Source organism: Erigeron canadensis, chromosome 6 (genome assembly GCF_010389155.1).
Source record: "Erigeron canadensis isolate Cc75 chromosome 6, C_canadensis_v1, whole genome shotgun sequence".
NCBI classification, from domain to species: Eukaryota; Viridiplantae; Streptophyta; class Magnoliopsida; order Asterales; family Asteraceae; genus Erigeron; species Erigeron canadensis.
This window is the reverse complement of record NC_057766.1, coordinates 39,601,784-39,629,291: the sequence shown is the minus strand read 5'-3', so window position 1 is coordinate 39,629,291 and position 27,508 is coordinate 39,601,784. Positions and strand designations below refer to the sequence as shown.

Sequence of the window (27,508 nt, the reverse complement as noted above, 5' to 3'; positions counted from 1 at the left end):
AGTATTAATAGTCAACCCATACTACTAGTGTCCTTCTGTGGCCACTCTTCTTCCATACTACTGCTACCATTTATTGAAAAACACAAGATTTTTCTTATTCTTATTTTTCTTAAAAATACTTTTGAGTGAGTGGTCTTGTTTGACATATAGTTATCATATATTTACCATAATTAGTTTGTGGGTCATATTCAATTCACTTTGTTATCTTCTTTCATGTGTGCTTGTCTCATCTGTTTAGCAAAGTTTTCATCAAACATATTACAATAATAAAATAGTCTTGTTGTAGCTCTGTTTTAGCATTTGGTTTGTCTCTTTGTTATTGGTTTTTTTTTTTTTTTTTATCAAAATCAAATGTTTTCATAATTCTATATCAGTAGAAGTATTTATATAAATAACCCATAAGAATAAATACTTATATATACTTTTTGGGATCAGTGTGATTCCAAGATCTCATTTTTTAGACACTCTCATGGCCAGTGCTACTTCATTGTTTTTACTTGCTTTTTGTTTCACATTTTCTGGTCTTGGAAATTGTGGGTATTTATTGGATCAGCAAAAAGATAAGATTTTGCAACTTCCTGGGCAGCCACCAAATGTTGATTTTAACCAGTACTCAGGCTATGTTACTGTGAATCAACAATCTGGGAGGTCATTGTTTTATTGGTTGACTGAGTCACCTGCAAACCGTGATCCAGAATCTAGGCCACTTTTGTTATGGCTCAATGGTGGTCCTGGCTGTTCTTCTGTAGCTTTTGGTGCTGCTGAAGAAATTGGTCCTTTGCATATAAATGCTGATGGAAAGACACTTTACAAAAATGCTTATTCTTGGAACAAATGTATGTAACTTTGTAGTTCCATCTCATCAATTGTTCCCCATACTCTGGCTCTTAGCAGAATTGGGTATCGTTGTTGTTGTTATACTATATTTTTCATTGGATATGTATTAACTTTTGTTGTTATGATATATTTTTCATTAAATAATGTATTGATCTTGATTCTATAACTTTGCAGTGGCAAATTTGCTGTTTCTTGAATCACCAGTTGGCGTTGGTTATTCATATACAAACACTACATCAGATTTGTATACTTTTGGTGATGCAAAAACAGGTAAGACCCTAATGATCTCTACATGAAGTTTTTTTCTATGTTATTGACACTTTTCAAGATATTAATTGGTTGTAATGTGCATAAAGTTGTGATCTTTTCGCTAAAATTTTGTTAATTTCGACTTGTTTGGATGATTTTGGAACTTGGGTATTGTGAATTTGTAGCTGAAGATTCATATGAATTTCTTATCAATTGGTTTGAAAGATTCCCTCAATACAAGCATAGAGATTTTTACATTGCTGGAGAGAGTTATGCAGGTTCCCAAACATATTCTGTTAACTTTGATATGTTTTCGTTTGTTAAATGTTCTAAGGCATATATGCTAATCTATATCAGGTCATTATGTTCCTCAATTGTCTCAAATCATTTACAAAAGAAACACAGGGGTGAAGAATCCGGTTATTAACTTCAAGGGATTTATGGTATAGAATTCGATGATTATCAGTTAAATATCATTCATTATAATGCTAAATTCCATGATTTCAAACTTTTTGATCTTACTTTGTAGGTAGGAAATGCTGTTACTGACGATTACAATGATTATGTTGGCACATTCGAGTATTGGTGGACCCACGGATTAATTTCAGATTCTACTTATAAAGCTTTACAAGCAGCATGCGAAGGAAGCTCCTCTGAGCATCCACCTATTGAGTGCGTTAGTGCTTTACGTAGTGCAGAAGCCGAACAGGGAAATATTGATCCGTATAGTATATATACAAAGCCTTGCACCTACAGTTCGTCACTAAAGCTTAGAGGACGTTATGTAAGTTTATCTAAATTGAAACCTTCTGTACAAAATATATTAAAGATATAATAGCAAACCAAGTATTTGAATATGAAATCTACTAATAACAACATTTCATTTGGAGAACAGCCATGGAGGCGTGGAGCATATGATCCATGTACTGAGAATTATGCAAATCAGTACTTTAATCTTCCTGAAGTTCAAAAGGCGTTTCATGCCAACATAACTAAGCTTTCATATCCATGGAAAACTTGCAGGTGTGGTTGAGAACATAAAGATTAAAAGTCTTTTTACACCCTTAATAAGATTTCTTTATGAAAATGTTTCATAACTTGCAGTGATATTGTTGGCGAGTATTGGACAGACTCCCCACTGTCAATGCTTCCCATCTACAAGGAACTCATAACGGCTGGTTTAAGGATTTGGGTATTCAGGTGAAACTTTCTCTATCTCATATTATTCCCCTCTTTAATTTGTGTGATATCAGCTCACTAATAGTAAATGTATATATATTTTTTTTCTCGTGCAGTGGTGATACGGATTCAGTTGTTCCCCTTACCGCAACAAGATACTCCATTGATGCATTAAATCTTTCCACAATTGCCAATTGGTATGCCTGGTATGATAATGACAAGGTAATGAGTTCTTGTTTCCTTCAAAATTGTAATATCATCATCATTATCATGTATCTACGTTTTTTTGTATCATTTCTGATCTTTCTATGATCTTTGTATGTGCTAGGTTGCGGGGTGGAGCCAAATATATAAAGGGCTGTCATTTGTGACAGTAACGGGTGCAGGACACGAAGTGCCACTGCATCGTCCAAGACAAGCTTTTATACTTTTCAGATCATTTCTGGAGAATAAGGCAATGCCAGGAAACCAAAATTCCATTTAGGTTTGATTTACTTGTTGCTAAGAAGTAAAAAACATATAGAAAGGTCATTATTTCAAGGGGTTATAGAAAAAGAAAGAAATAAGGAGATACCCCTAAATTCTTGCTTCTAAACGATTATCATTTGTTGTATGTTCCCTAATTGATCAACATTAGATTCTTGCCACAACGGAAAAAAACTGTGATTATTATAGTAATATAGATTAGTTTAAACTTGTTCAATGTAATTTTCATAAATTATATACACAACTTTTGTTTATGGTTATGTAATTGTCAAGAATGTGTTCTTGCCTTTCACTTTTGAAAGTTTACTGGTGCCATATTGTTTAAAATGTTGACCAATTAAGGGGAACCCATAATGAGTCGGTTATCCATTTAACTTAAGGCATATATGGCAATGGCACCATTCAAGATGTCAACTTGATACAGGTATTCCTGTTATTGCCATGTTTTACCAAAGCCCTGAGCTATTTGGAGCCAGCCCTGCTTGAAATATGGGCTTTGATTGAGTCATAGCTAGAGTATAAGTTGGTGAAAGACTAGTGACTTCTTATTTGTTCCGAGTTTTTACCTAACCAATTCACCTTGATCCATTTAAATTAGTAATAACAATCGTGATGTCTGAGTTATGGGGTGGATTTGGTAAACATGTTGTGTTAATCATCGCGTTACGGTTCAATTTTACGACATGTTTTTTTTAGTAATTTCTTGATTTAATTTGGTACTTTTGGTTGGTTATGTAACATATTACTCGTAATATTTATATGAAATGAAGTTGGGTGATGAGTCTTGACTAAAGCTATCTCACAAGTCACAACTATACGAGCATGGTACCCGCGCAATGCGACAATGGTGGTGGGGAAGACGGTCTAGTGGTGTCGGTGATGGTACAATTGGTGGTGGTAGCGGTGTAAAGTGGTGTAGGTTGATGTAATTGTGATAGTGGAAATTTTTAGAAGATAAAGGCTTAAAGTGTTAATTATTAAAATAAAGGTTTAGAGTGTGAATTATTTCATTAAGGACAAATTTGGTATTTTATAAAAACTCTTTCCATAGTGGGTGTTTATTAAGAGTAATTTGGTAATTTCATATGTAACTATTGTAAAAAAATAGATGGTGTGATAATTTTTATTAAGGTATATAGATAAAATAAAAATTTAGTTAACACATATGGTTTACCTTGACTAAATCATAAATATTTGACTATGACCAAAATTACAAAGGATATATAGTTGACTAGATGACTTTTAATGTAACTTAACATTTGAATGTTAGAAGTAATTGGAAATTCTGTATAAAAAGTTATAGATTGTTGTTTCAAAGATTCATCCAGATAAAAGTTTGGCCTTTTATATGGGGAAGTGATATTCCTATCAGAATAATTGATATATTTACTACATATGTGTTATACTGTAACAACCGCTTTAGAAATAATTTAAATAAATCCATGATATGTTCTAGTTTTGAATATGTGCTCACATGAAGGTCTATTCAATCTTAAATCTTAAATTATAAGACTAGTCTATGGTCTATTGTGATAAGAATATTAGGTTTCAAGACGTAAGCGATTGTATTCAAGAAATTCTAGACCGAAAATGTTTTATTTAGACCCTACATTTATTAGAATCATTAATTAAGGGAAAACTATAAAAGGGTTAGAAAACCCCATTTTCCATTTCTTCACCATTTTCTCCCCATCTCACCTCTCTTTCTCTCTAAAAACACACACATACATTCACCATCTTCACCCACAAAATTCATCATTTGATTTTGAGTTGTTAAACCAAGATTTCTTGCATTTTTAGCTTCTTTGTGATAATCAAAACATATTTCTAGTATCGATTTTCAGATAACAACAACAAATTTTGAGATTTTCATCAAAATAAAAGTTTACTTTTCAAGTGTATGTTCTTGATGATTTGGTCCATTTTTGGTGTAAAAATCGTGTTAAAAGTTAGTGGGTTTGTGTATAAAAGTGTTTAGTAACCTTTTCGTGATCAAATTTGGGACGTAAACATGTTTTAATCTTCAAAACCCTCGTTTTTGTTAGAACAGTCCCAAATTAGTCCTAAAAACACTTAAAACGAACTTAGTATCCTAGAAACGAATTTAAGTCTTCCAAAATGAAGTTAAGCCTCAAAACGAACTTAGCCAACAAATTTAGCTCCAAACGAAGATAGCCAAACTTACGAAATTAAGTGTCAAATTCGTTTAGCCAGACCTTACGAATTTAGCCCTCAAACGAACTTAATCTCCAAACAAACTTAAGTCCTCAAACGAATTTAATCCTATCTTCGTTCAGATACACCTTACGAATTTAAAGTCTATTTTCGTTCAAGCATACCTTACAAACTTAAAGCTATTTTCGTTCAACTACACCTTACGAATTTAATCTTCGTTCAGCTACACTTTACGAATTTAAACCCTATTTTCGTTAGTTGTAAAATCAGATTTTATACTTAGTTGTAATCCAAGTCTATCATGTACAAGGAAACCCTAATTAAGGTATAATTAAGACATATTCAATCTTGTTTATCAAAGTGCGAGTTCAAAGACGTTCATTACGAGTCTAGTGTATGAAAAACACTTTTGAGTCAAACGTTTAAAGATCTTTAGTGAACCAAATCATCAGTACATCAAGGACACTTAGTGAATAAATAATCACGAGAACTAATACATGTATCCATCTATGCTCAATGGTTTGTGATTAGGTTGACATCAAGACATACTTGGATTCGAGTAGATATATTTTACTATATCTGTGCTTATACTCTGTGCTCGTAGAACTACATTGTAGCAGATCACTGTGAGTCTTCGTAGCCCCTTTTTACTTATGCTTTGGGGTGAAAGGAATACAAACGTGTTTTTCATATATGCCGTAACTTCTTTCTTTGGTTATTCGATGGCTATTTGACTACTTTATGATAATGATACATACTAGCCATGTCATGATGATGACTGTAAGTGCACGATTGATATACTAGCCATGTCATGTTGATGACTGTAAGTGCACGATTGATATACTAGCCAGGTCATGACGATGACCATAAGTGCACGATATACATACTAGCCAGGTCGACTGTAAGTGCACGATTATACTCTATTCATACTTATGTAACATGAACATGTCATGCCACTTCATACCAAATATTCGTGTATTCTCATTTAACGGCATAAAACTATTTACTCAAACGATGAATGTATCAAGAGATTATTCAAAGAAACTATTATGATTCAAACGAGATTTCAAGCAAACATATATGATCTCAAACCTACGAACTCACCAACCCTTGTGTTGACTCTTTTAAGTATTCCTTTCAGGTAATCAAGCAAATCGTGGCTAGGATTGGTAGCATGGGACTTGTAGCAGACTTCAGGCTTAGGATTTGGAGTTTTGCTTGCATTCTTATGTGATAGATGGCCATATGCCTAACTGTTTCCCCTGCGTGGGAACTTATCTTACTATTTGTTTGAATGATGTAGAACTTATGTTTGACATTTATGTTTGGGAACTATGATTTGTGATTTGAACTATGTAAGCGACTATTTATGTTTAATCTATGCACTCATTTAACTTTTCCTATGTAACATCCATGTGCGCGTGTGCTTTATCTTACATCCCGAGTTTTCTGCCTAGTCGGGATGTTACATATACTAACTTGTACAGTATGTTATAAAAGCTATAGAGTGTGGTTTAGCCCTTCTTTTTTTTTTTTAAAAAAAATAGTATGTCTTCGGGCGATTTAGTCAGGGGTTTCTCCTCCTACTAAGTATTGAAGGTGAAAGAACTCTCTAACGCGAAACCGGTTAAATTTTTAAACATCTAATGCATTGCTACATCTACACTTAAAAAAAAACTTGGTATAACGGTATAACCCCTTTTTCTCTTTCTATCAACAACTTAATGCATTGCTATGTTTAAACATTTCAATTTTATAAATGAAAATTATAAAGATCTACATATATTTTTTGGACATACGTTTCCAAATTATCAAAGATTAGTCCATCTTCGAATCCTCATTCAGCCAACTTTGAGATATAAGTAGCCTTCTATGAAGGCTTGACTTGAGTACTTTCAGGTTCAAGTCTGAAGGGACAGGGTTTACCCTTTTTAATCGTTGTCTTTTCGGACGAATTAGTAGGAGGTTTTTCCCATTGGGTATTTGAAATAAATATTTCTACTTCGAGAGAGTTCTCTAGCGCGGACTCGGTTAAGACAACGTATGCTAAACCTCTTATTGTCAAATCTCGACACAAAATTTCTAACGAAATTCACCTTTAAAAAAAAACCATTAAGTTGCTTTAAATAGTTGGTGATTTAAAATCACATGGTTAGAGGGCGTGTATTATTTGTTTTCCTTACGAATCACTCTGTATATAACATTATTTTAACTTGACAAAATGGGTATAACTATTGATAAGAAGTATGTGACACTTAAAAAAAGATATACTTCCAATTTCCTAACTCATATCACAAAAATGGTTTGGCAGTAATGTCATATAAGTGTCTTTTTGACAAAGCAAAAGGTTACGTTCGAAGAACGAACCGACGCGCCAGTAGAAAGTGCATTCGTGCAAAGTAGGAGATATGTAGCAGTACGCGGAATTTTATTTGTTTGAACATGGAAGGAAGCCCAACACCTTTAAGCCGTAAAACTGCCTTGTTGCTTAAGGCCCTTACATTTGCATTTGACAATACTCCTATTAAATTATTAAAAGAACACCTTTTAATATAATGTTATAGATTCCATTTGCATTTGCCAATACTCCTATAATTTTTTAAATATAACTTTAGAACAATACATTTTGTGATATAAATTAATCTTATCTCGTTAGAATTTAGTTTGTTAGGATATTTCGCATATTAAAAATTTTAAGTAGTTTAACAAGTTGAAATAACTTTTATGAGATATATTTATATGATTTTGGAGCAAAGGTTCACAATTTAGGCGCGAATTCTTACATGTTGCAATAGTTTTTTTTAGATATTTTTAATAATTGAATGGAATCGAGTATTTTAGAATATATTTTTTGTATTATTAGCTATTGGTTTGTAGGTACTAAAGAAACAAAGTGCCAACTTTATTTTTGTAACATAAATTATTTAAGATATGGATTGATGGTGATATATAAATAAAATAAAAATGTATTGTATATACTGTATTTAACTTCCTTTCTTTAAAGCGATGTTGGTGGACCTTCTAAAAATCATAAAGAAATACACATAAAATGGACCATATTCAAAAGATACCACTTTTATTCCAAATTTACCAAGTTGCCCCTTTACCTATTATTTTTCCTAACTTAAGGTGTTGGACTTCCAATCTCACATTCCCACTGGTTCTACCACCTTGGCCCCCTTTTTAAGAAAATATTATACTCGGTACTACCAATCAACTTTACTTAATTACTTGTTTCCTTCATTTCATGTTAAAAACAATTGAACCTTAAGATAGTTTTTAATCCTTTTTTTCTCCACTTTACTAGTAACTATTCCTTATAATGACACATACGTGGGTATAAATGTCAATTCCACTTTGAATTGAAGTTGCTTAATGGCTAAGAAGTGCAATATAGTCATTTTTCTTGGTATGCATGTCAAAGTTCTTCCATACCCCCTAGTGCATGATAAAGCAAGTGAGCCAGATGGATATAAATTTGAATTCACATAACTTTTTAGAACCATAAGACCATTTAAAGCTATAACAAAATAATATGAGATCATAAGAGATCATCATATAACAAAAGAAGAATGACAAGAGTTAGTAACACATTAATAGGTTTCTTGAACCTATTGACACTTCTAGCTTCCATCCCAATAATCGCCGGTGGCCTATGGATGGCGAAAAGCACTGCTACGTGTGAGAGCTTCCTCCAACGACCGCTTATGGTGGTAGGATTCGTGATCTTGCTTGTATCGTTGGCTGGTTTTATAGGGGCATGTTATCATGTTGTATGGGCGTTGTGGTTGTATTTGGTGGTAATGTTGTTCTTGATCATTGCCTTATTGGCTGTGACGGTTTTTGGGTTCGTGGTGGTGGGCCCAGGGGGCGGCATACAAGTTCCGGGCCGGGCTTATAAGGAGTACCACTTGCAAAACTATTCACCTTGGTTGAGGAAAAGGATTGAGAAGCCTAATTATTGGATGACCGTTAGAACTTGCATTTTGGGGTCTAAGACTTGTGCCAAGATTGTTATGTGGACTCCTGCCGACTATATGGTTCAAAACATGTCTCCTATTCAGGTACCTTTTCCCCGGCCTCTAGCTAGTACTATATATCAATAGGGTGGTCACCATTTTTTAACTATATACCACCAAACGTGCTTCACATTATTGTATTGTACAATACCTTAATGCATGTTTTGTGGTGTATGACTAAAAGTTATGTATCACAAAGGTTAATATATGGTCCTAAAATGCTGAATCATTACACAAATAACATAATCATATATCACGCTATAGGTAGGTTACGGAGTATATTCTAGATATATATATATATATATATATAAGTTGACAAGCGCTATATAATCAAATTGATTCTTTTCCCAAAATTGACTGAATTGAGAGAACAATATGCTAATGATACTATATCATCAATTGTAAATTAACAATGTTTTGATCATATATGTTTTGGGTTAATTTATGTATGTATGTAGTCAGGTTGTTGCAAACCGCCAACTTCGTGCGACTACCAAGCACCAATGATGACACAAGATCCGGACTGCTACAAATGGAGCAACGATCCGAATATGCTATGCTACGAATGTGATTCGTGCAAGGCAGGAGTGATAGAGGACGTGAGACGGGATTGGCATAGACTATCGGTTCTCAACATCATCATGGTCATGCTTCTTATTGGCATATATTTTGTAGGTTGTTGTGCATTCCAAAATGCCAAGAGGGCTGATAGCTACTACCCTTATGGTGGTGAATCTAGAATGTTTAAAGCTCGACCTAAATGGAATTTCTATTAGTTAATTTTGTTTATAAACTACAACATATATAGTTAATTAGTATAGTTTAGCAACAAATTTTGTTTTATGATTGGAATTTTAGTGATGAAATTAAATCAATATCTTAATTGTCTAAGACTATATTTAACTTTTCTCTTCAAGGTAGAGTGCATAATATATATATATATATATATATGAATGAATAATTCTACTTAAAAGACAGATATTTTTTAAATAGAATTAGTTATACAATAATCTGTAGCCTCTTTTCTTTGATATCGTTAGGATTAATCAACTTCTGCTCACAAAATTCAATTTATATTATATAGTTTAAGAAATTTGGTTAATACCTTTGACAATAATCAATTAAAATGGTTGTTTTTCTAAGGGGACATCTTAATTATAGTTGTAACCCAAATACTTTATGAAGGACTTGCAAATAGTGAAAGCGTTACATGATATCATAAGTGACCACCCTAAACAGCATTTTACAGATAATTATAGTATAAGGTTACCTACTTTAAGATAACATATCATGATGATTAATTGATTATCAATTTATCATACATACAAAATGAACAATATATATATATATATATATATGACAAGGTTTCATGGCTCATTCTTTCACCTTCTCGAGACGTTCTCAAAAAGCAATTAAGCAACTCACGTACATAACTACACATATAGTCCGTAATTAATCCGTATCACAAATTAAAGGCTCTGTCATATACGCATAAGAGCGTTGCATTAGCTCCGCGATTGAGATTGCAATATGCACAACACCACACATATAGTCCTGTATCACACAAGCAACTAACTCGACTCGCTAAGTTAGTGGCCAGTTGGCCACTAAAACCAATATTACAAGGAGCTTTTTGATCATATATATATAAAGTCTATAAAAACACTTCCCCATTTACAGTTTTTTAACTTCCCTCTTTGCATAAAGGAATAAGTATATTCTATTCGATTTAGTTAAGCTTAAACTATCTTTTCTTATCAGTTATCATAACATACTACTTGCTTACTATCCTTCTTTCACTCGTTTACAGAAACATTAGAATTATGAACTGTTAGTCTCTTTTTGTTTGAAGTAATAATCCAATTTTGGTTAATATAATCCTCAGTTGGGGTTTGAAGAACATTCCACATTTCCACGTCGTTCACACTAGCACGGTACCCGCGCAATGCGGCGGTAGTCAAAGCGACGACGGTGTGGTGATAGGAGTGACTGTTGGTGATGGAGGCGGCGTCAAGTGGTGTAGATAATTAATATAAAAGTTGATTTAAAATGTTAATGAAGATATTTTATCTTACTGATAATGTAACTTAATCATTAATATTATTTTAGATAATTTTTTCATGTAACATTTAAAAAGAAAGTTGTTTATTTGTATAAGGGAATTAAGATTAAAAAATAAAGATATTTTGAATATAAAAAATGATAAAATTTCCTAAAATAAGAAATTTCAATATGTTTTATAAAAAGATTTACATATATAGATTTTTGTGTCAAAAGATTAAACCACCAATCCAAACCGGCCCAACCCAAAACGTCCCATGATCCACATTTGATTCTCTTTTTTCCGCCCTTGCTAGTTGCTACACCTTTTTTTTTTCCCTAAAAAATTCTATTATTATTATTACTCTCTCTTTGAAGATTTGTACTTCTCAGATACCTCACTATCTAATCACCATGGATAATGTTTACATGTTAGTGACTAGAATCTTTTATCATGTTGGTCCCAATAACAGATACAAACGCTTGAGCTGATGTGTAATTCAATAATAATAAAAAGAAACAACAATCACCTTCCTATCATCCCATGTTTCCTTTTGTACACAAATTATATTTCAACAACTGAGGTTCCTAACATGATCTACAACTAGCTTTAATTACACTTAAAACTAGTAGCATCATTGTTTATTAAATGAAACACAAGCAGCAAAATATTGAACTACATAATTACACTATGTACAAGTCAATGTGTAGGTGATCATATTTATAATTTACAACTTCAAAAGCAACGAGGATTACCCTTCGCTTGGTTCTTAATTTGAGCATTCGGTTTTGCATATTGGGCACACTTTCTTCATCAACAGCCATTTCTTGATGCAATCCACATGATAAGCATGTTTGCATTTTTCCATCATTCCAATCTTATCTCCATTTTTGTAATCCTCCTGATAAATGTTGATCGGAAAACAAGTTTACATGATTAACGAAAAGCAAGACAAAAGTAAATATATTTACGAAATGGAGACGAGTAATGAAAAAAGAATGTGTAAAACCAACTTAAATTATAGCCTGACTCCAACTGGCAATAACTACCCCTAAATTGAAGCCAAACAAAATTTTAAATTTTAAAATCTTACCAGGCAGATGGGACAAGAAACTTCCTCATTGCTTTGGTCCAAAGAACAGTGAACTTGTTCGCTCAAACACTTGGATATGCTATCTTCGGACAGGCCCGTGCTAACATTTCCTATCCTTTCCTCGAGATTAAGCAGTTCCTGCCAAAAAGCAAACAATATTAAGAGAAGGAAAGAAGAAAAAGAAAGGTGCAGGAAGAATAATAAGTAACTGACAAAGCAGCGGTGTAATGATGATTCTATCGAACCTCATAACTCATGTTGTCGATGTCTAGCCTTAAATCTCTATATTGATCTGAGAAGCTTCTGGAACTACCATAGAAGGGTGCTCGATCTACCATCATAATGGCCTATTCAAAAGAATATTTAATTCGAGTTGAAAGGCTACTACATAAGTACATATATAGGAGGTAAAGAACATTAAATTGCATACCTCATGTCCCATTCCATCATGAGATTCTGTTGGACTTGTATCAAGAGCATGTGGGAATCTGTCAACAGTTAACCTCGGCCTCCCACTCCTGTAACTACCGCGCCATCCTCTAGGAGAATAATGCCTTGAATTTCTAGAAGAGAAACTATCTGGTGGTGTGTGCAGTCCATTTGCTGAATTAGCACCATGTGTATAGTGGGGGTACCTTGAGCCATTACCATATGAAGGCTCGGCTATTCGGGAATGGTTGATCACAGAATCTTCTCTCACAGGAGGAGGATGGGGACCATGCAAGGAAGAAATAGGAGGTCTGCTGAAAAATGAATCACGGTGGCGGGCGGCACCAGCATCAGAGGAACTCCCTCCAATATGGAACTGATTCATCTCATGTCTCGGCCCATTAATATCTGTTTGTTCATGAAAAAATTTCGTATAGACAAGACTCATTAATTAGCGCTCGTAGCTGAAACATGGAACTTAAGATAACAAAGTGTTCACCTGAAGGCAAGATCCTTCTGTGAGAGGAAGCGGAATAATCAGGAGCACTATTCCAGTGTCCACAATTAGCATCTAGATTGGAATGTTGACCATGGGTTGAATGGTAAAACTGAGAACGACTTGGTACAAGAGGTCTTGTCATGCCAGGTTCCAAATCGATTCTATATCTACGTCTCACATTCCTAGATGAATCTTCATCACGAATTGTAAGGCTGCCCCTATACGGAGGTACACCATGACAATCTTTTTCCATGGGCATCTGAGAAGAACTTGATGAACTTCCAGCACTATAGAAGCTATCTGACCTTTTTCGTTTATGCGAACCTCCATTGCTCACATCACGCATACTTGGAACATCATAGTTAGTACAATAAATAGGCCCAACTGGTACCAGAGATCTATTTTCTGTGATTGATGAATTTGAGTATGGTTCAGTAGGAGGGCGTGGTACATATGGCTGTATATCCATGCCAACACTTGATGAAACATATTCGTTTGCCCTGCCTTCAGGTACTCCCCCTCTTGCCATATGATTCATTTGACCAACAAAAGGACCATTCTCTGGAGCAATACCCCTTCCTGTTAGAGCTCCAAATAACATCAAACAGAGAAACAACAATCTTGAATATATATATATATATATATATATATACAAGAAGAGAGATAATTCAACATTCCTCAGATTCTGAATATTATATTCATGTCGGAGTATATCCAAAAAAGTTACCCGTAGGGAAGTAAGGTGGTTCTGTCAGCGGCGTATGGTTGTTGCCATGTTGGTCGTTTCCAGATCTTGTGAATGGGTTGGATATGTGTCTATGTCTCATTTTTTTTTTTTTTTAAAAGAGAGCTTGTTTCACTATGTAGCTGAAAGAAGGTAGCCGTTATATGAATCTGTATAAACACAGGCAAAGTAGCTTTGAGCTTAAGATGACCAATGATAGCATATATGCACTATAGCAGCATTTCTACCAAGCAATCCAAAAAAATACCAAAATAACTGACCTAAATCTTACAAAATTATAGTTGAACAGAGCATTTAAAGAGTCCCTAGGCAGATGATTTTACATACTTCTGTAGTTCTGTACCAAAGAAGGAAGTGATCTGCACTAATTATGATTTACTTTTTCTCCACTTACAATTAATAAAAATTGATTTGATTTAATTTACGCATTACAATGCATTCTTAAATACCTGTAGGTACAAATTATGACTGCTGGACTTGCCACAACATTCAACCTATCAATTATTTCACACAACCAAATACTGAAACGGCAAAGATAACCAAAGCCAAAAGTAACAAAAAATGACATGCTAGTAATTGTTTAAGAAAGAGAAGAGGGTTGTTCACGAGTTTATCACCGTTCAAAATTATAGTACTGTCTTCCCCAAATTATTGGGTTCTATATTGAGTAAGTACTAACTTTTTTGAGGGAATGTACCCATATTTGGTGCAAGGAATAGTAACAATGCTGTTCATCTGCAAGATTACACAGCTGAGAAGACTAACTAGCTTGTGTGTAATCAATTGGCAATTTCAAACTAACTAAAAGTATAAAACCTATTAATATAACTCGGGACAAATTTGGATGTCAAACTAAAAGATGCTTAGTAAATTGAATTCATACCAAAGGAATACTATGTCTCTCACAGTCTATCTAGCTTGCCATGGTTATGAAGCGTATCTTATTTTAGAGACATCATAAGATCAAAAGGTACCTCATATATTTCTCCCTGGAAAATTGACCTATATAATTCAATCCTGCACAAAAACAGTTATCCTGGATAAAAGGAACTATTACCTCATACATGGATCCAATGACTGGTAAGAGTTTTAAGGGCCCCATAGAAATACATTACTAAAACAAACAAAACTTACAAGGAGATGGTGTCCAATAACCCTTACTCTGGGAAGGATAAAGAAAAACATGACCTCCCTAATAGTCACGCGGTGGGGGGTTTTTAGATATTATACATCAATGATATTTCATTGTTTGATAATATCCGCATAAAACAAGAGCCTACAATCACCAATGAAGAAATTCTACCCATTAGAACCTAACCAAGATATATGCAGCTCAACAGAAATCAGACCAAATCCTACAAATGTACTTGATATATGCAGCAAACACACTCCAGTACCTGCTGATCAGGACCATATGTCCACAAATCAATAAAGACCTTAAACACTAACCTGAAGCTCCATTCTTCTTCCGAATTCCATTCTCCCAAAACAATAACATGACTTCTCACAAGTCTTCAGAACAAGGAAAGATTTTGTTTTGATTCAATTGCACACCACTGTATGCTATTCCGTCTCCATTGAAATGTCGGTGTCACAAATGATCTCCAAACCTGTTGCAGCTTGCGATGAAATAATACCTTGGACCTTCTGACACTAAATTGGAAGCCCAACATCACCATCCTAGCTTCCTAGGGCTAATATTGATAGCGCAAGGTCTAGAAACAGAGAAGACAAGTCCTGGATTGCATTCAAGGCTTGGCTAAGATTTAAATTCCCTTCTCACAAAAAATATCTTCTGCAGCAATAAATAAAGGCCACACATACAACTTCACCAAAATCATTAACCCAATGCTATATATCAAGGTGGAGGCTCTACCATATATACAGTGAAGAGAATAGTAATAAACCCTCTCTTTCTAAGTGCTTGTGAGGTAAAACGGAAGCCCATACCGTCATGTTGTTGCTACTGTGTCCTTAAAGTTTGAAATGACATATACCATCAATTCACATACTCTAGAGGACATAGCAACTCATAGGGAAAAGTTTAGCACAAGATTGTGACAGAATAGCTATACTGCTGCAACTCATCTATCCAATGCTTAGAAGTCCTAGTACAATAAGTCACATATTTTCATCTGTTCATATAAAATATTAATCTTCATGAAGACACACTACTCAAAACTGAAAACCTTTTGATGCTCAGATAGGTCAATAGTTCCTGCAATGTAACGCCATTGTGATTTAGAGACCAAGGAAAAACAAAAAACCAAATAGCTGTCTATTAGATGAAGATCCGGTTTCTGGCTAAGGGCTACAGCTTACTAGATATGGATAAATGACTAAAATGGTTATGCTGACTAAGAGCATGGTACACTGATTAGGAATTTCTGGCGTTGCCTAGATTTCTAAAGCTCTAACAATAGATGGCAGCATTATGAGCTATTCGCAGAAGTGGTATACGGAGAAAAATCTCTGTTTAGGAGAGCTTACATGCAAGAAGCTGTGTGTATCTGCTCTGAGAGACTAGCGTAGAGGGTTTTGATCAATAACAATAATCATCTAACCTAAGCATATGCCATCTACTACACAACTATACAAGAGCTTACGTATTACCAATCTTTAGAAAAATCGGATCTTCTTAGCATCTCTTTAACACAATCATACTCGGTGACAAGCTAAAAGTCAGAATTCTCAAGCTACGAGCTTGTCTTTTATATCAGAAAGAGGAACTAATTTCAAGTAGACAATAAACATGCAGGAAATCCAAGAAATCTTTCAATGGCAGAAGCAGCGTCTGTGAGATAGTGCGTGAAATTCTTTGATATGATTTTAAATAGCCAGGGAGATAGATTCTATTCACAGCTTAATAACAGCAGCAACTTTCTTAACATATTAGAAGAACCGTAAGTTAACATAGACATATTATAGTCATAAATCCTGAGAATGCTTACAAGCTCATGAAATTTTGCAATGGGTGATAACCAGATATTTTTTTTCACATGTGTTATCCCTTCCCTCAATCTTTTTTCCTTCCTTTTTTTGTACTCTCTCATAGGAGCATCAAGCATGCAGAGAACAATGATAAATACTTAAATGACCAAAAAAGACTATAATCAATCAATCAATACAATACAATAAACGATAAAACAAACATTTGTAAATGAGACTTTTAAGTCAATTTGAAGGGTGATACATAATCGATATAGCATAGAAAGCAAAGATAATGATCAGGTAACAGAAGAGCTACAACGACCTGTATCATTAAAAATGACTTTTTAATGTTTCCAATGGGACAAACTAGTGGCTTGTTACATATTGTTAAAATTACAGAAAGCCAGTATAACTACGCACTGGCTGCAACCTTAAACTGCCAACCTAAACAACACTCGTATCCACTATGATAGGGTCCACTTACAAGGAACTTAAAGTTCACATCTTACACATGTGAGGCCATCACAATTTTCCATGTCTCCTTTTTCGTACTTAGATTTTAGAGCATACAACTGGTGACAATTTAAAAATTATAGAAAGCTCTTTTCTTTAACAGAACAGCATGTCATCACTCCAATCGAAAAATGCCAGTATTATCACGATCCAATCTTCGCCTAAAATGGGGATATGTGCAATAGGATATGGCCTGCACTGCAACCAACTTCAAACAATGGGGTTCGTAAAAGTGACAATAACATTTTAGAAACCTTTTTATTTAAACACCTCTTCTGTGTTATCTGACCATAACTTTATACTTTCTACATGGTCTATTTCAACCAAGGAGAGTCAACACCTGGCAGTAACATGTATTACGGAAACTAAGGGCGCTTGCTGCAAAAACACGAGATTTCACACTCGAGGAGTGTGGGTTAGAAGATAATGTGCGCAAGGCTATTATGCTTAATCTAATGTTTGAAACCAAATGCAAAACATAGAAAATGACAAGGAAATAAAAACCCAAGGATCGTCAACGATCTACTCTCAGCAGAATTTGTTATGCAGATTCACAATATCTTAGAGCCGAAGCTACATTCACAAATACGGAAACAAAAACTCATAACCTACGTTTATATAATGCCTATGCATCCCAGAAGCCCATTTAACTAAAATCATCTTTTCTTTTTGAAATCAATAAGAAAACCCCTTACATAGCTTAGGAAACATGTGTGGACAGATGTCGGGTGTGTTGGATGAAACACGTTTGTTTGGCATTATATAAAAATGAAAACTTTGGTGTAACACACATATGTAGTTACAAGCACACGCTTTGGTATATATAAGATAACTAAAAATCTTCAAAGGATTTTAACTCGCACAAATATATGTCATCAAAGCATATGATGACCTCGAAGGATTTCCCACGAGCAAATAAATAAGAGACTCAGAAAGAAAATCGTAGAAAAAACCCAATTTAAACCTTGACTATAGGTACTGTCAGAACCCAATGACTTATAACTTTCTACCCTATACACATAACATGTCCACGTATAGCAACTCGTTAAAAAAGATCTGAAAACGTCTAACATATATGAAAATAAACACATAACACTTTAAAAACCAGTTGTACCGAAAACGCTAAACGAACCCAAAATGTTTTTTCTACTTTGGCAAATTGGTATGTACCTAATGCATATATGTAAGATGCAATCAAATATATATACATATATATAGATACAAAACGACCAAATCGTATTATCGTAATAAATCTAATCATAATCCGCTTAGTCGCCACATCGAAATGACCGATAGAAAATCTACTAAAACGCAATCTCTATAAATACATACACTTTAACAGGATTATTTATATGTTCGTATATAATATTCTCCATATAAACATCTAACTAATATAGATACACATATATATAATCCAAAAATATAATGAAACACGATGATCGATAAAAAAAAAAAAAAAAAAAAAAAGAGAGCCTAATAATACTCTCTATGTATGATTGTTTGGACAGATTTTTTAATTAAAACGAGTAACACACAGAATCGGAAACGAAAAGAAAATGATCGGAAAAGAGATCAACGACGGTGGATCATACCGGAATGGAAACCTTAACTGCCGATGGTCAAGGATCAAAGACGGCGATGAGATTGATTATTATATAAGAATAACTTTACTTTTAAATTTTAAGAATTGGTTGCTTTTTTAAGTAATCAATTAATTGCGACGATAAAAGGAAGCGTTTGCGTATAGAATGGTTTGTGGTGGTGTTAGATATAGAACGAGTTCGGTGGTGGTTACCAATTTATATACTACTACATACACAACCGATTCTCCCTTTTCCTACCCAAAACTTGCTTTTCAAAATCCGACCCGGATTCACATCCATTTTCAATTGATTTTTATTCATTTTTAGCCTTGTTAACATAATTAAAACATCAATGAGTTATATGAGGTCGGTTTCAAGGATGAAACTTTTAAAAGGCCAAAAGGTTCCAACCCCTTTAAATTTTCTTTTTTAATATCAATTTTCTTATATATATTTTAAAACTAATTTTCATTTTACATATTAGCCTCTCTAACAAAGCTAAATTTTATGTCTCATTGAATCCCGCTCCTCCATAACAATTGTTCAAGTTCCGTCATTGGTCGGTTTAATACCTTTATTTTAATCTTCACACATGATCTAGTCACCCTAAAAAATCAAACCTGCATCTTTAGAACTACTGCATATATATGTGTGCGCCTAGGACTCACTGTTAAGAGTAATACATTAAAAGGATTTTCAAAGATTTAAAAATGTATTTTGTATTAAATTTCATTAAAGGTATTATAGGTATATTAGGTGGATATGATTAAGTTAGTAAATAAAAAATAAGGACATTTTGAGGTTACTAAGAACTTACTTGAAAATAAAGAGGTGGTAAATGCATATAGAAGTACCATAGATATGGATACAAAATATAGATATGGATATAAACATATAGCGATCCTATAATGTGCATTAGCCTAACTTTATAACTTTATTCTAAGCTCCAACGAGCAATTTCATCCTAAGCCGACACCGTAGTGGTCGGTTTCAATTTTTAGCAGTCAAAAATACCACAAATGTTTTTCTTCAGCTTGTTGTTGTCTTCAAATAATGTGCAGTAGCCTCACTTTACGGCTTTTTCCTAAGCTCCAACTAGCAATTTCATCTTAAGCTCATACCGTAGTGACCAGTTTCAATGTGTGGTGATCAAAAATCACACAAATCTTTTTCGTCGACTTATTGCCTTTTAAACAATGCACAACAACCCCACTAAGCCCACACCTTGGTGGCCGGTTTCAATGCGTAGTGAACAAAAATCCCACAACTCTTCTTCGTTAGCTTGCAACCTTCCAATAATGTCCAACCACTTCAATTTACACAACAGATTTAACTTTTTAACAATCATAACTCCAACAAGCTCTCGGAGGGAAAAAAAACTCATGTTACTCCAACGAACAGCCCTCTTAACCCATATTGCTCCAACGAGCAACCAACTTTTCCATCAAATTTCCAGTCCCCAATCGGGTTCATCATTACCTCAAAAACAATTTTTTACTGGTAGCCAAAAATCAATTGTTAAAGTTTAAGTTAAGGATATGGTCAATCATCTTGCATGGGCGTATTAAGTAAGTTCTCTACAAGTTCAAGTCAAAGATCTCTCATTCATATCCAAGATGGGCTTCTTTGACAGGTCAATTATCTTGCGGGGGAGGTGATATGGGTTATTTTATACATATTTACTTTATACGATATCATTTACTTTTATGTGTAAATTATGATTATTTGATGAAATTTGAGAGTACTTAATATGTCATTTGTTGGATTGTAGGTCCACATAATCATTGATGATCTGAGTGAACCAAAGATGATAGATTTTCAAGAATCAGAAGGAAGTTCAAAACTAGTTAAGATTTTTCGGCCATGCATAACAAGTTTGTAGAAATTGAATATTTGAGTCATGTTTTAACTTTTAATTAATTTGGAGAAGCTTTGACCATAATAATAATGTCTTACGTGGGTTTTGAAATTCATGCTGGGGTTTTGGACTTTGGACTCTCACGTGGGCATCAAGCAAAAGAAAAGGAAGTTAATACATGGGCTTGGCCCATCCTTGTCTTGTGGGAAGGGAACTCGGCAGAAAAAGAAAAGGAAAAGAGTTAAGACATAGCATCTACATACTCTACCAAAAACTAATACGAGGAGAAATTAATTGTGTGAGGGTGTGCTCTCGGTGAGGTTTTCAAGCCGCAAGAGACAAAGCTTTCGGTTTTTGTTTTTGTGCGACACAACCAGCAGCAGCATTGGTTTCAACCATTCAAGATTATTTATAGTTTAATATTTTGCACTCAACAGGTACTAGCAGCATCCAAATTCTTTTGGTTACTCTTCGACTTCTTCTCTTTTATTTGTTACAATAACTTGGCAATAAATTACTCGTAATTACTTTTGGTTTAGATTCATCGATCTTTGGTCATTGCTATGATTTATTTTCCAACAGTAATAATTTTTGTTCTAGTTAGTCTAGTAGTGATGATTAGCTAAATCTTTTTATTCAGAATTTGAGATGAAGTACTGATATAATGGATAATGGTACGAGTATTATTTTTTTCCCACATGAACAAAGTTATCGACTATGAGCTAGCTCCAAGAATGACGGCGGGGGATTGTAGATTAAAAGGTGATGCTGATGTGATCAAAGCCAATAAAGAATTGAAGCTGAATCGGCCAATCTCCAATTAAGAAGCACAAAAGTTAGAACCTATAGAAAAAGTCGAGCTTCTTAACACAACTGGTAACTTTTTTTCTCTCGCTTATATATACTGATATATTAAAATTATCTATATCATGATGTAATCAATTATACTATGTATGTATTTGCAGGAAAAGCTAACCGTGTGGCTGCGAGTATTGACTGGCTGGACCTTCATAGATAAAATGTTGGAGCATCTGGACAATTGGGAGCAACATAGAGTGGAAAATCCATTCTACTATGCCAAGACAATGGTAATAATTAACTTAGGGAAAAAAATATAATTGCAACTTTTTTATGTGGTGGCACATGATTTTTATAATCTATTTTTAGTTTGTCTTAATGTTATAGGAACGAATTGACAAAAGCACAGAGTCGCTTCTTCATTTTGATGATTTTAATTTAAAACTGAATGAATTTGGGCTATAATAAAGAAAATATTTGCATGAATATCTATCGAACGACTGAATTCTTGTTTGCTTTTTAAGTGCTGAAAAAAACGTGACGATTGGAGGGTCGATTTGGGAACATGTGCAAAGAATTAAAGATAACAAGCCAACTGTAGATGCCTTCTTGATGGAGAAAGCCCAGAAAAAGAAGGTGGCCGGGTAAAAGGAACAAGACATGCTTGTCTTTGTAGTAGCCGCACGCAATAGTCCTAGCTGCATTGTCATCATCGGATACCCCTGTTTTCACTTTGATAGATGTATACACGACCCAAAATAACACAAATATGTACTACCTAGCTATATACGTATGAAAATAACACCCAAGTTGTATGTAATTAACCATATGACCATTGACCAGTGATGAAAGCGAATTTATCAACGTTTTAGAATGGTAATGACAAATTCATGAAATAATAAAGGTCACCTAAAGTACGTGGACGCCACAATCTAGTCATTAAACTTGGTCAGATGAGATTGTTAGTACCTCACATACACACATCGATCCTAATATCATGTTTGCCGCTAGTTTATTCTCAAGGTTCATGCACGCGTATGCAACGCTAAGTGTTGCCAACAGAAATTGCATCTTCATTTGCCAACAGTTTAAAACTTCCACCATCAAACCGGCCTTTCCAAGTTCATGATATCACATGACATTCGTAATTTATTGCAAGTTTTTGGATGCCATCATGACATGTAAATTGCTTTAAGTTTGTTAGTTATGGGGTTATAGATAGATGACAAGCTAGAGCTGGACACGATACAAACAAACTACAACTTGTTGCTTTCAGGCGATTTCGTCATCCCCACCTTTCCATAAAACGTGTGCCTTGGGTTACTAGCGAATCACTAATTCCCAAGATACAACAAAGCAAAGATGGTATCGTTATTGACACTGTTCCGGTGGTAGTAATTAACTTGATGATCTATTGAGTTTTCAAGGTTTTCGAGACACTACATTTTATACCCCTTTTAGTAACATAATATGCAGCAACCTGCAGGTATGAGTTTAGATAAAGATTTGGTGTGGTTTTAATTTGTGTATGGTTTTAACCCACAGGAAAATGGCTGCTATTTATAAAGAAGAAGTACCCTCCCTTTTGAGTTTTGAACATCTATTAACCGAATTGATAGCTAGTTCTGACTGTCTTGTTTGCTGTTTCTATCTGTCTGATCATCAGACACCGACGAATAGATATGTCGATCGGTTATGATTGCTGTTTCCGAACAGATGTTATTATTATAAGTCGTATCCATTCATATTCTAACCATCAGAAATCTAAAATTTTTTTGTATGGGTGGGACTTTTCAGAGTCATGTGATGTTTTTAGTCTTTTTCGGATAAAACGAGGTATGTTATCCGAGGTATTTTATCCGGGCTTTGCCCCGGAAAACATTACATATATTATATATACTCGTAGTACATGTAACATTGACCTAGCTACCTTCATATACTAAGATCCTCGCACGCATTTATATATTAGCAAATTATCACTCAACAAAAATTTTAAACGACCCAAACATATGCAATAAACTACAAACAAAAGAAAAAACTCAAGACGTGACATCAAAATAATAAATAACTCGTGCTCCACTATGATTGTCATGTCTAGTTGTCTACTATTTGATAACAATGAAATATAAAATATTTGTCTAGAATACATATTTATCAAACATTAATAACGTACCAATGATAGATGTTTGTTATTTTTGAATTAAAATATACTCCTTAACACATAAACCATGGTAAATTTGTAAGCAACGTATTTATCATTGTAGGCGCATTGGGCCTAAATTGTTGTGTAGTAAAACAAAATTGTAAACCGTAAACAAAAAAGTGGGGCCAAAATAAAATAAAATAATGGAATCAAAAGAAAGCCAAGTGGGGTCCCTGAAAAAGAAAAAACCGAACTCTTAATAAATTTTTATATTTAGCTCTCTCGTTGGATAATAATAAGGCACAAGGTAACACTATCAGGCAAAAGTTAACTCGACCAAGACATTTGTGGAGAAGTCGTTGTTAATACTCTGACACTGACAGGGGCCCCGCTATTTTCTCTGCCAGATTTACCATTACGGACATGAGGGCCCGCAGTATTAGCGGCGACGTCGCCGCTAATACTTTCTGGTCAGGGTTTGACTTTTTTTATCCTGGTGGACTTACGCTCCTCGAATAATAATTACAAAGATGTCATGGCAAGCAAAACACTCCAGACATTTTAAGATATAAATAATTTATTAAAACAAGGGTGGTGTTTAGAACATCAGACTTCGCTTATGTGGCTAAGTGCTCAACATTGGTGTTTCAAACACACTCTTCACTTTTTGTTGAAATAGTTTTTTTTTTTTTTTCATGCACATGTGTGTTATTTTTACATATGACACCTATAAATGAAGTCCGACAATACATCCTTTGCCTTATGTGGACAAGTTTAAAGTTTCTAGCGCTAGAGATCCTAGTTTTATGAAGTTTTCCTCTAAATACCAAAACACTATATAGGTCTCGAACTCTCGTTAGGAACCAAAATAAGAACCCACCAAACTCACCCCCCCCCCCCCCCGCGCGCGGGTAGGAGCCAGGATAGAACACAACACAAGATCTTGACATAGCTTAGAAACTTTCACTTATAAACTAGTGAAAGTTTAGATCCCACGCCAATGTGGGACAAATGTTTTCCAACTCCAACTTATGCACCAAACACACAACTTTGAGACTCGATATCTCATTCACCTTTTAACCCAATTTGGACACATCTTAGTTTGTTGCGTAGCCTTGGCCAGAGACTACAAAACACACTAAACGGTTTTCGATATATGTCACATGACCATATATTTATTGATGTCTAAAGTGGTGAAAAAATGCATTTTTTCCCAACAATTATACCAAGTATTATTGAAGTTTTTGTACGGATGCGACATTTTTCGAGGCATTTGGTGTAAATACTAACTATTGCTTTTGAATTTGTAAAACTACGAAAACCAGTGTTTAAATTATGTGTCTAAGACACCGGTCTTAAATTATGTGGCACACTTTATCACAAAGCCAGTGTCTTAGACACCAGTCTTCACTTTATACACCAAAGCCGGTATCTTAGAAAACGGGTTTCCGGTGATGCTAAAATTCTTACTCCACGTGTTTCTCTCCCAGCCTTGTTTATTTCATTACTTGATTAGAAATGAAACAAGCTACAATAAATGACAAATACTAATACTCCACGTGTTTCTCTCAAAGCCTTGCTTATTTCATTATTTGATTACAGTATGAATATGCAAGTCAGAGTCCCCTGTTTTTCAAAAAAAATAGTGTTTGAAACCAGTATCTAAGACACCAGCGTTGAGACAAAACACAAGAAAACCCTACCTCTTAGATACCGGCTTTAGGTGTGAAAATGGAAGACCGGTGTCTAAGACACCGGCTTTGTGCTACGTAATGTAAGACCGGTGTCTTAGTCACCGGCTTTGGTCCAAACAATTGAAGACCGGTGTCTTAGATACCGGTTTTCGTAGTTTTACAAATTCAAAAACAAATGTTCGTATTACCACAATATGCCTCGAAAAATGTTGCATCCGTACAAAAAATTCATATTGTCGATGACTTTTATCGATTAGATCTTTAATGAAATCACATTGATCGACTTCACCTAAAATCACATTTCTCTATGACCTGGTAAGACTATAAGGCAGTAGTTCTTATTTATCATTTTTGGCCTACTCTTCACTAAATGTTGATGATTAAAAAACGTGGTAGTTGAAGTAGTTTTCTGTATTCACATTTACAACAAACCAAACGGCCTGAATCAGAGTTTCTGCTATCACATTATGTTTTCATAAGTAATATATTAAGTTACTTTAATGTTTACGAGTCATAATGCAATGGAGATGATGGTAGTGGCGCGGGGTGGTGGTGGTGGTGGCGGCGGTGGCGGGTGGTGTCAACGGCAATGGTGGTGAATGTAAAAGTAAATGATGTTAAAGGAGGTTGTATAGTTATTTTAAGGATTGAGAGGTATTTGTTGTTAATTATTTAATTAAGGGAATTATAAGTATATTAGATGGAGATATTTAAATTAATGAATAAAGGAGATAAATATTTTAGATAGTTTAATTCCTTAATTAAGATTTTAAAAAGGGAGTTGCTCTTTTATTATGTACGAGTCATATGTCCATGCGACGGCGATGGTGGTAGTGGCACGGGATGGTGGTGGCCGTGACGGGTGGTGGGGGCGGCAATGGTGGTGAATGAAAAATAATTAATGTTAAAAGAGATAGTGTAGTTATTTTAAGGATTGAGAGATTTATGTTGTAAACTAATTCATTAAGGGTATTATAGGTATATTAGGTAGAAATGTTTAAATTAATGAATAAAGAAAAAGGTATTTTAGGTACTTTAATTTTTTTAATTGAGATTTTAAAAAGAAATTGATGCTTTAATATGTATTATAGATTATAGATAGATATAGATTATAGATATAGATATAACGCGTATGCATAGTTAAAAGGGACAAATGCATATTAAACCAGTGTTATCGTATGCAATTAGTTATTATTATTTTTATTAAAGTTAGTTTTGATTCAGACGTGTTGAACGCAATTTTAACCAGTGATTTACTGGACCTCCAACCCTCTCTTCATGAAAAATACCTTAAGATGAGAAACCCGAGACCTTGAGAAAAACTTACCTCCAGAACCCACAAAGTAAATTTAGAAGATACCCCTAAGCCTGTGTTCTCGAGTTTATATGTAAAGGAAGGGGAAAGAAGAGAAGAAGTGGATTTTCCTTCCTTTCAAATCATCCCAAAAGTAGGATGAAAATATCTTAAACAAATTCTATAGAATTCTCCTTCCAAATCTTTTCTATTCTTTTATTTTCTTCTCTTAAATAAAACTCAAGAATTCAAATAATTTTAAAATCCTTCACAATCTTTTCCTTTCTCTCCAAAACAAAACTCACGAACATACCCTAAGGCCCTAACCAACCCATGTAAGTGGAGTTGGTTAATTATTTATTATTCAACTTTCAAAACCTAAAATACATGCATCAACATATTAGTAATTTTTTAGATAAAAATATAAAATTACATTTTTTGTCCCTAAAGTTGGCAGGATTTTCAGTTATTGCACTTAGTGAATTAATTACAGAAAAAACCCTGAATTTGGTCACCTTTTTCACTTTTTACTCCGCAACTAAGGGGCAGATTCGTCATTTCACCATAATCCCTTCTACTTCTACTTCTTCTTCTTCCATGCTCCAATGAATTTTTATAGACAACACGATGGCCGGAAATTTTAAAGAATACCACACCGGAACAGTTAAATTCGCAATATCTCTTTCTTTTCTTCGATTCAGAACACGAAACCGGTACAAAAAAGGTCATAATAGAAGTCCGAGCAAACCCTAACCAACAAATTTTTGATTTAACGATCGCCGGAAAATTCAGAAACTTGCAGGAAAACTAAAAATGACGATTACTCACACGTTTTTTCGAATCAGGACCCAAAACAAGTTGCAATCAACTCAGATTTTAATCGCGCAGAAACCCTAACCCAAAAAAATCTGAATTACAATTCGTCGGAATAACTTGAGTTCG

General features: G+C 34.3%; 3 protein-coding genes and 1 long non-coding RNA gene across 5 annotated transcripts; 3 read left to right on the top strand and 1 right to left on the bottom strand.

Moving 5' to 3' along the window:
- Positions 1 to 331: 331 nt before the first annotated feature.
- LOC122603223 (serine carboxypeptidase-like 27) lies at positions 332 to 3,011 on the top strand. The gene is made up of 9 exons (XM_043775872.1): positions 332 to 836; positions 1,012 to 1,107; positions 1,272 to 1,364; positions 1,444 to 1,529; positions 1,616 to 1,870; positions 1,982 to 2,109; positions 2,191 to 2,286; positions 2,382 to 2,487; positions 2,594 to 3,011. The coding sequence occupies exons 1-9, from the start codon at positions 470 to 472 to the stop codon at positions 2,747 to 2,749; spliced, it is 1,383 nt and encodes a 460-aa protein (XP_043631807.1). The 5' UTR covers positions 332 to 469; the 3' UTR covers positions 2,750 to 3,011.
- A 5,433-nt stretch (positions 3,012 to 8,444) lies between these two features.
- LOC122605791 (tetraspanin-6-like) lies at positions 8,445 to 9,848 on the top strand. Its single transcript, XM_043778744.1, has 2 exons — positions 8,445 to 8,990; positions 9,404 to 9,848. Exons 1-2 carry the CDS (start codon positions 8,499 to 8,501, stop codon positions 9,719 to 9,721), a joined length of 810 nt encoding a protein of 269 aa, XP_043634679.1. The 5' UTR covers positions 8,445 to 8,498; the 3' UTR covers positions 9,722 to 9,848.
- Positions 9,849 to 11,474: 1,626 nt separating this feature from the next.
- LOC122602604 (probable E3 ubiquitin-protein ligase RHG1A) lies at positions 11,475 to 18,967 on the bottom strand. Of its 2 annotated transcripts, none has more exons than XM_043775202.1 (7): positions 18,789 to 18,967; positions 13,735 to 13,901; positions 13,008 to 13,586; positions 12,510 to 12,916; positions 12,325 to 12,426; positions 12,080 to 12,217; positions 11,475 to 11,887 (listed from the first exon to the last, which is right to left on the bottom strand). In XM_043775202.1, exons 2-7 carry the CDS (start codon positions 13,832 to 13,834, stop codon positions 11,756 to 11,758), a joined length of 1,458 nt encoding a protein of 485 aa, XP_043631137.1. In that variant the 5' UTR covers positions 13,835 to 13,901; positions 18,789 to 18,967; the 3' UTR covers positions 11,475 to 11,755. The 2 variants fall into 2 exon arrangements, with proteins under 2 accessions (XP_043631137.1, XP_043631138.1); XM_043775203.1 differs by lacking the exon at positions 18,789 to 18,967 and adding an exon at positions 14,013 to 14,152.
- Positions 18,968 to 21,260: 2,293 nt separating this feature from the next.
- Positions 21,261 to 22,320, top strand: LOC122602575. Its single transcript, XR_006324322.1, has 3 exons — positions 21,261 to 21,513; positions 21,603 to 21,725; positions 21,960 to 22,320. It is a non-coding gene; the product is annotated as an uncharacterized LOC122602575 (long non-coding RNA).
- The last annotated feature ends 5,188 nt before the right edge of the window (positions 22,321 to 27,508 follow it).